This window comes from Manacus vitellinus, unplaced genomic scaffold (genome assembly GCF_001715985.3).
Source record: "Manacus vitellinus isolate BGI_N305 unplaced genomic scaffold, ASM171598v3 scaffold_49_pilon, whole genome shotgun sequence".
Lineage (NCBI taxonomy): Eukaryota > Metazoa > Chordata > Aves > Passeriformes > Pipridae > Manacus > Manacus vitellinus.
The window spans coordinates 133,558-148,746 of NW_021940603.1; the positions used below are offsets into that span (position 1 = coordinate 133,558).

Genomic DNA, 15,189 nt, shown 5'->3' on the forward strand with positions numbered 1-15,189 from the left:
CTCTCCTGCCTCTGCTCTGGAGTATTTGTCATTGCAGGCCTCAGAAGTGCCTTGGGTTTTAAGTCTTTAAATCACTGGTTAATCTGTTCAATGTGAAGGTATATGTGATAGGTGATAGTTTTTGTTGCTGCAGTGTATATTTGATGTATAGAGTGAGACAGATTGTGAGTACAATGGGAAGAGTCTGAGGCAGGTGAGCCACGTGTCAAAGCATGAAAAGGGAGAGAATGGAGAGAAAGAGACATTTGGGGAGGCACAGAAAGGAGAGGAGGAAGGTGCAATGGGAAGAATAGATTGGAAAAAGATGGAATAAGAACCAATTAAAAATGCAAACCATCCAGAAGTACAAGATCCCTTAACAGCCTGGTTTTCATTGGCACTGCCTGAAAAACTTCCCAACTGGTAGCCAAGTTCTTTGATTTTGCTTGGCTTTGATCAGGAGACAGTTTTTGCTATGATTGGTATTTAAAATATTGAAAAATGAAGGTGGAGGGAATAGCCATGACGTATTGCATTTCACATGAACAGCAGTCACCCCAAAATGATCACCTTCTCTGAAGTTGGTGCTACAAAAAGGAGAGGAGGCAGCGGTGCAGGACATTGCTGAGCAGTTTCATGTTCTACTCCAGAAGACATACAAATGAAACCACAGAGAACACAGAAGTTTGGTTCTCTAATTTGGGAGATCCTTAGGTTTTGTATGTTAATCCTGTCTCTTTCTCAGATTTTAGACAAATGTCTATAGGGCTTTTTGGGTTTTGTAGATTCTCATCTGAATGTGGGTTTCAAGGTCTGCCTTTCTCTCCTTTTAAGCTTTTTTTTCATTCCCACGTATCTGGAAGCATAAATTAAATGTTTATCAACTATAATATAATTACATTTAAAAAACCTCTTTAAAAAAAAAGTGTTAAATCAGACTGTTCAGTCTTAATTTTCTTCTGCCTCATTGATGCCTGGAAGTGTTTTGAAACCATAATTGTGTCTCTAGATACCAAGACAGTCCTGGTTCTTAAACCAGTTCCTAACACATCCAAACCCACATTTTCCTTCTTTGCATTCCTCTCCTTTGCTTATTGTCTATTCCTGTGAAAAGGCTGAACCCAGGCTCCTCTGAAGCAGATGTTCCTCTTGTGCTCAACCTCCTAATTAATAACTAAGTTCATCTCTTAGTTTACTAAGTCTCTTCCTGTCCTTCCTGTCCCTCCTGCTGGCCTGAGTTTCTTAGGAATCACCCTAACTCAGCATTCCCACCCACGTCCTTCCTCACTAGAAGGTGTTTGGGTGTTACAAGCTCCTGGTCCTTGAATGATTCTCATAGACATCAGCAAACTTCTTGTGTCTGGCCTGGTGCTGCTCTGTGGCACATGGCTGCTCCTCCATTCTGGGCTTAGTGTATCCACCTTCACTCCTGCCTTTCTTTGCTCCTTGTGCAGGTCATTGCTGTTTAGGCTTCCCAGGGTGTTCCTGTACCTCATCTCCACTGACTTTGTTTTAAATCCTTCTTAACAGGATTAACAAGCTCATGTGCAGGGGCTCTTCTCGCTCCAAAGAGGTGGATTCCATCCTTGACCAGCAGTTTTAAAACCAGACCTTTAGGCTATCAGAGAGAGTCCTCTCCCTCTCATTCTCCTGCCAGGAAGGGCAGTTGTTTTTTGGGGAGTGCCTCTGTGTCTGCTGGTCCCTCTCTCAGCCAGAGGGACCAGGTGTGACAAACCTTTCTCTCCTCCTCCCCTGCTCCTGCGGTGCCTCGGGCATGGGGAGTGGCAGGACAGTGCCCTGGGCCAGGACACTTCTGGCAGCCCCTGGCTGGAGTCTCCTGGCAGGGCACACAGGGACCCAGGGTCTGGGTGTGCTTCCAACCTACTGGGCTCAATTTGCTCTCTTAGGCCTCACAGAGACCCTCACTATTAGGCCTGGACTGAGCTCTGGGACTGTTGATCCATGAGGGCTTTGGGCTCCACGGGCAGCCTGAACCTTTCCTGCACAGGCCTTGGGGCTCTGCTGTGGGCACCGGGTTTTGAGTTTTGCATTTCGGGTCCCTGGCCCTCTGCTCACAGAGGGAACAGCCTTCAGGGAGCTGGAACTGAACCTGCTGCCTCAGTGCAGCTTTGGAGTGCTCATCACATGCCAGAATAACCTGCTCCTGACCATCTGGGGCTCAGTAAGCTGAGGCCAAGAGAGGCTCCCAGTCCTGTGAGGGGATCAGCACACAGCAGAGGGGACACCATTTCTGGCACTGCAGCACAGGCACCACTGAGACAACAGCAAGCAGCACTTCTCTGTGCTTTTGTGGCACCAGATCACATCCATATAGAACTTTTTTTCAAGGAAGTTATTTTCTGTACCTTGAAAGATCTTAATGCTAGATCCTTTTAAACATAACTTTCATCTCATTGACTTTCTCTGCAGTGGTAGTCAAAAAGATCCCAGGAAGAGAGCATGGCTGCTCAGAGACTCCTCATGGATGTAAAGAGATGATTTCTCAGGAACAATAGTTCTCATGGAAATTCTGAAAATCCAACTTCTGTGCTTCTTTTATCTTCTATTTCCATTTTTGAAATAGGTGTGAAGGAGGAAAGAAGCTTTAAAAAATTTAAAAATAAGGATTTTTTATCTTCTGTTTTTATGTCAGTCTCTGAATGTTCTTTCAGTTTTTAGCTTGAGGATTTTTAAAATACAGACCTGATTATAGAATAGACAAATTCAGAAATCAAGCCCTTTGGGTATGGAGCTTTATTTATGAAGTTCAATAATTAATTTTAGCTCTTGAGCAGCTAAAGGCCTTAGACTTGGTAGTGTCTTCACTTTCATAACAGTAAGTGCACACTGCAGTGAACTCTACAGATGAAATTTGAGTAGATTTGTGTTTATAACCTTTTTGCTATCTACAAATATTTTCCAAAAAGAATCCCTAGTTTGCTTGGACTGTGCAGTGGAGTGAAGTTGTGGACCTGCAGCACAGGGGGATCCAGCCCTTCCCTTCATCAGGGGTGTTGCTGTAGGATAAAAGCCTGGATCCATAGGCCCTGTGTGGGATCCCCATGTTTGCTGCCTGCAGCCCAGCAGTCCCACCTGAGGAGCAGCTGGGCATGAGCTGCCACTGGAGGGGCCCTCAAGCCTCTTCATCCTCCAACCTGTGCTGTCCTGTGCTGAGAGATGGGGCTGTAGAACTTCCAGGAAACACATCCAGGGTGCATTCCCTGTGGCCCTGCCCTGGGAAATGGTGGAGTTGCTCAGCCCATGCTCAGTCATTTTGAGCACTGATTGCAAACAGCAGCTATCAGCCCTGAGGTACCTGGATCTCTTTCCTGAAGCCCCACTGCACCAAGCCCTGCAGATTGGACATCTTCAGTTTGTGTTTGCTTGCTGCTGCCTTTGTCTTTTTGTGGAGTTACTTGAAAGGGAAGCAATAAATGGCATGTAAGTGAAGGCACATTAAAGTCTTTCCATATGCAGATAGGGAGGAAGTTCTTACATTTAGCTGAATTGCAGGTTGGCTTTGGTCATCCATTTGCATAAAATTTTAAATGTCTGTTAAACAAATTACATGATGATGTTCTTTAATATTCATGTGCATTTGATGAGTGTATTCTATCAGCTAATCTTGCTGTGTTTTGTTTAGCAAGGTGAAGTGAGGTTGAAGTGTCTGAAAGCTCTTCAGAGTCTGTACACCAACAGAGAGTTGTTTCCCAAACTGGAGCTGTTCACTAATAGATTCAAGGTAAGAGGAAATACAATTTTTGGAAGGAGTACAGAAAGTAAAAGTGTCCTCATCCTGTTGTGGTCTTTGAGTCATGTCTATTAAATGCAAAAATAAACTCCTTTGTGGCAAGGCTTGTACCTGCACTAGCAAAACTGTATTACTGAGTGCTGAGATGAAGCCAAATCCATTTTACAGTTTTTATCCTGTGAGATTTGTCAGACTTGGCCAGGATGACTATTTATCTGTTTGTATTATTGATAGCTTATATATTGTCATTACTCAATCTGCCTGTACTTACTTAAATTTAGATTTATTGAATTTTAAGGACATGTACTTACACAACCTAAAATATATCTGAAAGTAACAGGCTATAACAAAAGATTGGTTGTTCCACAGCTTTTTAGCTCAGTATGTGGTGGTGTTTGAAGGGAGACACACTTGGGACTGCATCCCAGTCCTCCAACCAGTGAAATCCCTTTTGCTGCAGAAGTGGAGTTTCCCCTGTGCTTCCAGACAGCCCCCTGAGCACAGCTGTCCTGTTCAGGAGAGAAGTGCTGGAGGAGCAGCTCACAGGTTTTCATTAGCACAAACTTTTTGCTTAATATCTGGCTGAGAGTGTGGCTGTTAATTCCTTTTGTGGCACGTCTGCTTCATTTCCCAAGTGGAGTGTCTGGAGAGCTGAGTGTGGAAGTGCTGTCCTTGCTCCTCTGGGATGCCTGGTGAGAGGGAAGCTCTCAGGCCCTGTCACCACATCAGCTGGCACCTCTCATGTTTCCTTGCTGTTCTGGAGAGCACAGAGCTGTGGGAAAGGCTGCCCCCCGAGGAAAGACTCATTTATTTTGCTCTAAATCATGATTATAATGCTGATGATAAATTCTGTTTAGAAAAGTAGAGATTTAAATACTCATAAATACAAGACTTAAACTTCTCCCCATGTATTTTATACTGCTTCACTGGTTTTGTCTGTCATTGCAGTGGCTACGAACTCCTCCAGTTTGATATAAAAAGCACAAAATATAGAAAATTTTCCATCTTCCATGGATGGAAATAAAATGGATGGAAAATAATTTATAACATTATAAATTTATAACAATTATAAAAAAAATTTATAAAAACATAACAGTAATCAGCTTTTTACCACATTCACTTGAGATGGAGAAAAAAGATGCTTAACCTGCAGTAAAGTCTGAAGATTAAGGAAGGCTTTTTGTCCAAAATGATAGTTATTTAACAGAGCAGACTCCTTATTAAAAATCTCTGTCATTTAAGATTGTTAAGGGCAGATTAAATAAATAGGACTGAACTGGGTATAGTTGACTTTAAAGCAGGAGAGATAACTGGATCATTGTGTGAGATCAGCTGAGGGCCTGCATTTTTCTGATTTTGGAAAGTCAGTTTCTGGGACTGCTGCAGTAAAACCAAAGCTTCCTCTTACAGAAAAGTCCCTGGCAAACAGGTTCAGACCTCAGACTATGTCTCTAATGCCTCCCTAAGTCTGGTTTGCTTTATCATCTTAGGACAAGCAGAAAAATGGACCCTCCAGCTTTCCTGTTCTCTCTGTGCAAATTTAGATTTGTTTATATTTGCTCCTTCTGTAATTCCATTGATTTTGAAATAGGCCACAAAAGCTCTCATGGTCTCTCTATCTGGTTCTCTTTACGAGACAATGTGCTGGATGTTTCTCCCTCAGCCTCCCAGAAATTGTGAACTGCCCTGAGGCTGAACCCATCCTGTCCACCAGCAAACCTTTTCAGGAGACTGGAGGCACTGGGAGCAACAGTTACTCAGTACTGTAGCCCAGAAAACTGGGGGGGGCATGAAAGCTCTACATACATCCTCCTGGCTTTTCCCAGTGCAGACAGTTTTCCCAGAGGAAGCTGGGTTAGCCTGTGCACTGCTGCTGGGTTGGGATGGCACGAGGAACTTTCGTTGCTGTCCAAAGCAGTCAGAGGGAGGGGAGCCCTGTCTGGAATCCTCACTGTCCCTTTGGAGCTGGTTTTACTACAGAAGTCTGTATCATTCTGAGATAAATAAGAGAAAAGGTGAACTCCAAGTCTCTGTGAGCCTAGAGAACAGCATTGTTCAACACAGTGATTTCTCAGTTGCAGTTCCCAGCCACATCAAGAGAACAAAAGCTGGCATGGCCCGAGAGCTGCCCTGGGATTTACAGCTATGCTGACAGGGATGTGGCCTCTGGCACCAGGAGCGAGCAAAGTCTCAAATTAATGCTTTTGGAGGCTGTGATACATCAGTTAAATGTCTTGCCATCACAAACTCTACCACCACCTCTTTGAAAAATAATTGACCTGAGTGCCATTTGCAGTTCCATGGCTGCTTATTTATATTTCCTCATCAGAATTAAATCGACCTGCACACTTTAGCTGCTGTTCAGCTCAATCCATTCAAACTGTCAAGAGAAGTCTCTCTAGAGGTCTTCTGGCTCTTTAAAGAATAAATTAATTTGATCCAGAGTGCCTTGTGCTGGGGTGTTAATATTTCACCACCTTTCAGATAGCTGTGTCAAAGGATCTGCTCGTGTCACTTTGCCAAAGGAAAGTTGTAGGTGATATGCTAGAAAGTAAGCTTTGTCCATCAACAAAAATGTTGTCCATCAAAGAGGAGACTTGTTTTCCATCAAGAGATCCTTTCTGATACACACATTAACTGAAACCATCAGTGCCAAAGCCAAGACACCAGGAGATTTAGGTGCAGCCCTTGAATTCCTGTCCCTCGTCCCTGACCCTGTGCAGGACAGTTCTGTCTCCGTGGCCTGAGAGGCAGAAAGAGCAAATCTGTATTTACTCCTCAGTCTGACTTGTTCACAGCCTAATGCAGAGTGGAAAACTGATCATCATAGGCACTGAAAATTAATATTTCAAGTTCTGAGTACAGGCCTGTGCCTGCTGTGCAGCTGTACATGGTACAGGGAATCTCTGCAAAGGCAGATGGAGCAGCTGGACTTGGCAACTTCCTAAAGCACAGAGGTCACACCTGCAGAGCCATTCGGTGTGCAGGTCTCTCTGGTGCCTGGCTGGTGGCACACCAAGGCAGAAAACAAGAAATGACACTTCCACACTGTTTATTTTAAGCCTGATGTTTGAGAGAATGGCCTTTTTGAATAAGAAAGCATTCCATCAGTGGGTTTCAAAGTGCCCAAGGACTCAGAGGGCCCCTCCTGCTCTGCAGGCAGCAGAGAAGATCCCCTCCCTCCCAGGCTTTTTCAGGGATGTAGAAGTTTTATACCTGAGTGCTTATTCCTTTGCATGCAGGTGGTTCCCTCCCTGTGGTATCCTGGAGTGTAAGATACACTTTGAGGGAGTACCTGGAATTCCACTGAAACATGTGAGATCAGTATCCCTGGCTGCTCTTTCTCTTGATGTTGTGTTGGTTGCTGTTCCTTGGCCAAGACCTTTGGAAAAATTAGGCAGCAATTTTTTGTCTTGTTCATACACAGGATTTCCTGTTTGGAAAGTTGTTTCACTGAGTCTCTTTGGGGACTTCTCACAGTCTCTAAAACTGTCAGGATAAAAGTTAAATGTATCAAATTCCCCAGGAACTTACTGTAGTTAATAGAGGCCCGTTCAGTCACAGTGACAAGAAGTGTCTCTGCAGCCCTGGTGGTGTTGGGAGGTGACACTTGGGACAACCATGGTGCATTCTTCACATACTGATCCAGAATTTCTCTTTTGAAATAAGCATCAGTTGCTTGATACTCCCCTTCAGCCTTTAAATGCCTGGAATAGAATAGAAAAGAGGTGAAAACCTTTCATTTGTCCTGATTTGTTCTGGTGATTTTCACTGTTGTTGCCTTACCCTTCCCTTGTTTCTTTTCCAGTCCCTGACTTCTATTTTTTCCCATCCCAAAATGTCATATAATACCTGGGCCTTCCTGAAGCAAGTTAAGCCAGAGAAATCAAGTTTTATTTGGCCCAGTTTCTTTTCATTAACTTGATCAGTCAAGCAAAGAGCATCAAGACACCCTGAATGTTCATGGCTGGATAGAAATTCTCCCCAGATAGGAAGGACAACATACACTAATCACAGCTATTTTTGTGCCAGTAAGCAAACTGAAACTAGGGAGAAAGAAACCCTTAGGAGACTTCTCATAAGGACAGGGTCCTTGAAGTTATAAAATCATTAGATTGGACTGCAAAGTGGCGTGCTTGTCTCCACTGGGAAGAGAACAGGAAAATACAAAGTCCAACCATGGAATTTCCTGCTCCCCTGGGGAACATCTGTAGTGTAGTTCTTGAGCTCAGCTTCAAACCTTAGGATGTAGCCTGGTGTAGAGGCCACAACTTTATAGGCAGTTTGCAACGTGAGTATTCAGTAGTGATTTCCTTCACAGTGTCTCCAGAAATGCAGCATTCCTTGCTCTGAAATGGTTTGGTTTCAGGGGAGTGGAGTGGGGCAATTTTTGTGCTGTTGTCCAACCCAAGTACATTTCTTTTCAGAGAAGGCCTGTTCAGCTAACCCAGCCCAGAAGAGTGCCTGAACTCCAGTGTCCTTCCTCAGTTGCTGGGGAGCACAGCTGGCTCGGGGCAGTCTGAGCAGCTGTCCCTGCCTGTTCCCTGGGCACAGAGCACTCGACTGTGCTCAGTGGGCATCGGATGGGCAGTGTCCAGTTGAAACACCTTTCTCCCTAGACTGTCTGTCTGTGATCTCTGGAGTTCTCCCTCTGGTAGCTGGTTGTTTGTGTGTGTCCCTGACATGCCATTCCCTTCCAGGACCGCATTGTGTCCATGACCCTGGACAAGGAGTACGACGTGGCCGTGGAAGCCATTCGATTAGTGACACTCATCCTGCAGTGAGTACTGCTCCAAACCCCCCTGTTTCCCTGGGGAATCACCTGGGCCAGCAGCATTCCACTGGCTGATTGCTTTGCTTGTGTGTTGGAGGGAATTTCTTACCTTACACTTTGTAAGAAGTTGAACTGCACACGTGGCAATAGGGACAGGAAGCTGAAGTAAGAGATTCTGTCTCATGGAAATACAGTAGGCAAAGTATAAAAATGTTTTGCTGTGTTGAGCTGTTGGTACCTCCGTTGTTGTGGAAGAATGCCAAGGGCATTTATGCCTTTTGCCCAGGGCAGAATGACTGTCCTCCCCAAAGCAAGTGCCTGTGGGTCCTCTTTGCTAAAGTAACTCAGTGAAGATCCAGCGTGGGGAGATTTGCTGGGTTACCTGACACAGCTGGAAAGAGAGGCACCTGGGAGAAGGTGATTCCAGGCCTCCAGCTTTCCCTTGCAGGGCTGCAGTGGCTTCCCTGAGGCACAGATCCAGCCCCAGAGCCCTCCCACGTGTGACTGACCCAGCCTATCCCCCCAGGCTCGTGATGTGCTGCTGGAGGGGCACTGCCCAGCTTTTGGGGTTATCCACCAAAAGCTGTGCTAAAGGAGATCTATTTGACAAACAGATGCACAAAAGTTTTGCTTCATACTTTATCCCCAGTAGCTCTACTTTAAAGAATGTTTTTGGACCTGCAGAATTTGGATGAAAGATTACAGTAGCTTTTCCTCTCAATAAAGAGATCTGAGCTTCTTTTTTTTATTTATGAGTCACTGTGCTTTACAGAGATTGGACTTGTAATATTAGGAAAAAAGGAAGTCTGGCATTTGCTGTCATATTTTTAAAGCAAATATAACAAATATGATCAGAAATGAGATGTAGAGCACTCCTATTTTCTACATTATTAGCAACATTTAGGAACACAGTAAGATTCAAGGACAAAAATTACCCAGTGCACCTCTTTTTGTCCTCTGGTTGCATGATGAAAGCCCAACTAAATGCATTTAGCACCAGAAGGGTCTGGGTCACACTGGTGAGCACAGGGCAATGTTCTGACAGACAGGAACTCCAAAAAGGTGTCTGGAGCAATCCTGGTGGGCAGTGACCAAGTAACCTTGTTTGTAGTGTGAGGCCAAGCTTTGTAGAGTCCTGCTAAGGAAACATTTCTGATGAATGCTGAGTGAACAAGGATGGAAGCAACACTCCTGATTGTGACAGTGCTTGATGTTTTTATATCGTTGATGGAATATAATAGTTCACAGCATTTTTCAAGAATGCTGCTGTGAAATGGGAGTTTTTCTGAGTTTCAGAAAACTCACACAAAATCTGCCTTGAACTCAGAAGCTGCAGAAGCCCCAGCTGAGTCTTTTACCCAAGACAAAGGTAAAAGGCGGCCTGTTCTTGTCAATAAATAATTACAGAAAATAAACTGTTCATCCTCCTTCATGCAGCACAGCAGGGTATGATCACATGCAGCTGCTAGGTGTTGAAAGGGAAGTCTGTCTGCAGTCAGACACTGAGCAGTGTACAAGGGAAAGCAGTTTATTGTATCAGCATTATTGGAGCTCCAACTGCCCCCCCCTACCCCGTTCAGCCCTGAAGTGGCTGTGTGTTGGTTTTTGGGGATGCTCAGTGCCAGGCCTCTGTCCCCACATCGTGGTGTATGTGACCTGGTGCCCAAATCCAGAGCATTTCTGTGCCTTCTCCCATTGCTGAGACAGTTTATCCACCTGGCCTGGCCCTTTCAGCAGCTGTAATTGGGAATATTCCTTCCTACCCCCCAGGCCACCTCCTGCCCCGCAGCAGGAACGTGCAGAGTGTCCCATGGAAAGATCTGCTCCTGGGCATGGAGCAGACCAGGAGGCTGAAGCAGGTTGTCCCAGGCCCAGATTTCAATACCTTAACCATTCAAAGTTTTGATAGCAAGCAAACATAGCCAGAGAAGTGAATAAGTTTAAGCAAGGAATTGCATTTTCCTTGTGTGATGCTCTGGAACAGACTGCCCAGGGAAGGGGTGGAATCACCATCCCTGGAAGTGTTGGAGAGGCCTGTGGATGTGGCACCTGGGGACATGGACTAGTGGTGACCATGGTGGTGTTGGGTTAATGGTTGGACTGATGAGCTTGGAAGTCTTTCCCAACCTAAATGTTTCAGTGATTCCAGGTTTTTAGTTTACTAATGTTTGATGAGTGTTTGGCATCTTCAATATTTATGGTTAATGTGATGGTCTAAGGAATGAGCAGGGTGGGATTTGGAAGCAGTGATTCTGATTTTTTCATAGTATTATTTTATCTCTATATTGATACAACTGGGAGATGGAAATCAGACCAACTTTCAGTCTTACAGGCCCTTTAAATACCTCTGTGGTTGGCAATTGAAGCAGAGATCCTTGAGGTCTGTGTTCAGCCATTTAGGATTTTGTAGGAAGGAAATCAGTCTGTCCAGAGTGAGTTGGGGGGGGTGAGGGGTTGGGAATGAAAGGTCTGCAGTGGTTCAGGTGTTACTTTCTGGCTCTTTCAGTGGGAGTGAGGAGGCTCTGTCCAACGAGGACTGTGAGAATGTGTATCACCTGGTGTACTCAGCACACCGGCCCGTGGCAGTGGCAGCTGGAGAGTTCCTGCACAAAAAGTAAGTTCCCGTTGCCCTGGAATAAGACCAGATCTGTGAATGCTTTCTAGACAGGTAAGATCAAAAGGCAAAGAAGCAATAGAGTGAAATATCCCTTAGCAAATCAGTTATTTAATTTAAACCAGAGATTTACTCTCTTGTCTAAAGTCAAGACCTGAAGACTTGAAGAAATTGAATTTGCATTTTTCTTACTCTAGAATCCAGGTAACTTTTCCTAACTCCTCCAAGGGTTAAATATACAAAGGCTGTATAAACTTCTAAGGTTTAAATCCTGCAGCACTCTCTGAATTACTGTTGTATGATGTGTATATGTAGGGCCTACATATCTGTTATGGTCTGCCTGATAGACAGTCATCATTTCTACCAAGCTTTAAATCACTTTATTTCAACACAGTGAACTTGAGAGAATTTGCTGTAGTAAATAATTACTAAGTTTGTTTCTGAACTCACTGACCTCCCCTGCGTTTCACCGTGGTTCCATTCCCATGTGCCCACTCTGCCAAAGGAAATGAGCTCCCTTTTCCCTGGATGTGAGTCACAGCACATCAGGAACTGTGACCAGGACAGTGCCGTAGCAGAGGAGTAACCTCTTCATTTTAGGGTTTGCAGTTTAAAATATTTTAGCAGGAATTTTATTCTTTCCCCTCATGGTTGTGACATTTAGAGTTTTTTAATATGTGTATAGAGAACCCAGCTTATCTGATCTTTCATGCCAAGATACAAATAGAAAAAAAAATACATAAAAACACCCATTTTCCTTTGCCAGTGTTCTAATTTTCTATGAATTTAGAAGTCCACATTGTATTTGTAAGCTTTCAGTGGTGGAATTCCAGCTTCATGATCAAGTATTATCTGTTTCAAGGAATGAGTTTACAAAATTCTGTTACATTTAGTTTCCTACATGACATTTCACATGTTATGGGAAAGTGTGGGGTTCTTTTTAAAAACATTCAGTGAAATTACTTTGTTAATCAACATGTGACAAAATAATTTTGAAAAATGCCTTGAAGATGTAAATGAGGACATGTTTGCACCTTAATGCACTCAGGGTAAAGACAAGACTTTATCCTGACTTTTCTTTACAGGATACTGTGCTGTGTTCTGTGGATGTCTCCCAAGGTAAAAGGCAGAGATAAGATTGCCCCATTCTTAACAACTCATTTTCTTTGGTTTCTGCGAAGAAAATCCCCAGTTAAATAAGTTGGAATCTCTTTGAGGTGTTTGAGGTGTGATGTGTCTCACTTGATTTTATACATTTCACTCTCATTTTCTCTGTGTAAGCTGTTGTTAGACCTGCTGTCTGTCCTTAGCAAAGAGAGCAAATAACACAGAGCTCTCTGACTCCCTGAGGGGCACGGCCTGAGGTTGTGCAGCACCTGCAGAGGGCTCATTTCTGGTCTGGTGAGGTAAGCAGGGGGACAAGGTGATGTCTTTACCTAAAATGCAACATTTGAGTGCAACTTGTACTCTCTTCAGGGAATTATAGCAGTGAAATCAGAATACTGTTTCATGTTCCAATTTGCTTTGTGATTGTGGTTTCCTTGGAAAAGCCAGGAACAGTTTTCAAACTTCTCCAAGTGAACCCCTCCTTGCAGTAACTGTCACGTGGGCCCAGCTGAGAGCTCCTTCAGCTGTGAAATTTGAGCATTGGGAGGGTTTTGAGGTTACCATCAGGGGCTCAGTGCAGAGTGGATCATTTACCTGTAAAAGCCCCAAGTAATGTTTTATCCTTTGTGCTGCCACTGGTGCCTGAGGTTGGCTGTTCCTGGGGTGTCAGGTTTGATTCCACCCTGTCCCAGTCAGGGTGAGCACTGCTGGAGGAAGTGCTACCACCACTGTAGGGCTTGAGAAGTTACCAATGCAAAACTAGACTGATGATGCAAATATTTAAAACTCTGCAAAACCCTTCAATATGTTTTGGAGAGCTTTTTCCTGGGTGAAATTCTTTCAGCCCTGTGAACGGGAGGACTCTGAAGATGAATCCATCTCTTCAGACAGGCAGAGGTCGTGCTCTCTTTCCCCTGAAAGAGGTAGCAGAGATACTTTCCCTGTGCCTTATGAGCAGTTCTGGTGTGTCAAGAAAGAATGCTCATCATTATTGCAGAAATGAGATTTGTTGTGATAACCATGAGAGCTCCTTTTGCTTATTTTCAGGCTGTTCAGCAGACACGATCCCCAAGCTGAAGAGGCTCTAGCAAAGAGGAGGGGGAGAAATAGTCCAAATGGAAACCTTATTAGAATGTTGGTTCTTTTCTTTCTTGAAAGTGAGGTAAAAAATTCATTTTAACCTTTACATGGTTAATAAAACCTGGAACTTAAGAAGTGATTTGACATCATAGAGTAATAAATTGTCTGTCTTTTCCTTTTTTTTCATATTTTCAGACATACTGTAAGCCCTTTTCCCTGCCCCAAATTCCCTTGTCCGTGAAGCAAATTCAGCTGCAAATCTTGGTCGTGGTTTATTTAGCTCGTGCATGTCCCCACTGTCCTCACACTGCCCTGCTGGTGGGGAAGGGCTGCCAGGGCTCTTGATTGCATACAAATGGAAAGGTTGTTTTTTTTTTTAGCATAACCATGCAAGGATAACACCCCTGGAGTTACTCCTTGTGGAGTAAAACAATTTGAACCAGGAAGGAACAAAAATTGCGGAATATCTCAAATTAATATTAGAATCCTCAATTAACTCAGTGGGAAGGACCTGAGAGGCCTTCAAGCAGAGTCAGCTGGAGATTAGAGGAGGCCCTCCAGGGCTTTGTACATCTTGAGAATGTTGGAGGGTGGAAATGCAAACAAGTGTGGTGACATGAGGTGCTAGATGAACACACCCAGGGGGAGTTGGGCCCATAGTTTGTGTCTGTAGACACAACACATATGGGAAGTTTTATGGGAGACCTACTAATAGTAATTTGGGGAAAATGTCAAGAGAGTGGAGGAAAACTTGGGAAGATGAACTGTCAGGTACAGGATGTTCTGAAGATAGAGGGGGAAAGGCTTAAAAATTACACATTTGGTTTAGTAATAGGTAGACTGAAAGAAAGGAATACAAAACAAATCCATTACAGCTCTCAGTCTCCTGTCTCACCACCTTGCCTCTTTCTAATGCAGTGAGAAAGTGAGGAAAGGTAAATTTACAGCTTCTGGGCCAAAGAAAGCAGCTTTATGGAAAAGAAGCTCAGTTTAGATTTATTCCATTTTTTCTGTTAGAACATAACCCCACTGCACTTGTATCATTCAGCTGGAAGAAAACATTCCCAAGTTAGTTTCCAGCTGAATTTTCTTTCCAGCTATCATAACATACATGCCCAGACACTCTGCATGCCCAAGTGACTGGGGAAGTTGTAGAACTGCTTGTACCAGCTGCTGTACTGATGGTTGCCTTGGGTTTTCTAGTTGCATGAACATGCAGCCTATTTGGTGGACAGCTTGTGGGAGAGCTCCCAAGAACTGCTGAAAGACTGGGAATGTATGACAGAACTGCTCCTGGAGGAGCCAGTCCAAGGAGAAGAAGGTATTGCTTTAACCTCTCTGCCTTATTGCTATTGCACAGTATTGTTAATTATTCCTTAAATACCACTGTCACCCACAGTGAAATATCTTTGTGTGTTGTGGTTAGTTTAGAAAGCATATTTGAAGAAGATTTTAGTTTAATCCATTTTTAATGCACGTTGCTTTAAAAGCAGCAATTTGTACTTTTTTTGTACTCTGTTTTTCTTCTCGTGAAATCTGCTCTGCTGTGGTTCCCTAAAATTAAAGGCTAGGACTTCATTCTGTCAGAATGTTTGAATAACTAGTGCATACATGAACGTTTCAATAAATTGAATGGGTAATGCAATTTTGAATAAACAAGCACTTCAGGTGGTGCTAGTTAAATCTGGGGCTTTCCAGGCAGTGTGAAAACCCAGTGAATTCTCCAGAGGAAAAAAACTAAGGGGATTCTTTCACCATTAGTTTCAAATTCCTTTTGCTAATAATCTGTGTGTGCAAGGTGGCCAGGGAGGTTGGGGGCAAAGAGTCCCCAAAGGCAGTGGGTGTCATCCAAGATCCTTTATAATCCTCTGTGATTCTCCTGCT

The 15,189-nt window shown here is 43.8% G+C and overlaps 1 protein-coding gene across 2 annotated transcripts in view; it reads left to right on the plus strand.

The window, feature by feature from the left end:
* The window catches only part of STAG1 (stromal antigen 1), a 155,873-nt gene that overhangs the window by 107,799 nt on the left and 32,885 nt on the right, over positions 1–15,189 (plus strand). For both annotated transcript variants that reach the window (XM_029962663.1, XM_029962662.1), the window contains exons 11-15: positions 3,623–3,721; positions 8,431–8,510; positions 11,011–11,118; positions 13,273–13,387; positions 14,509–14,626. In XM_029962663.1, coding sequence (XP_029818523.1) covers positions 3,623–3,721; positions 8,431–8,510; positions 11,011–11,118; positions 13,273–13,387; positions 14,509–14,626 — 520 coding nt within the window. The remainder of the gene's footprint in view (positions 1–3,622; positions 3,722–8,430; positions 8,511–11,010; positions 11,119–13,272; positions 13,388–14,508; positions 14,627–15,189) is intronic.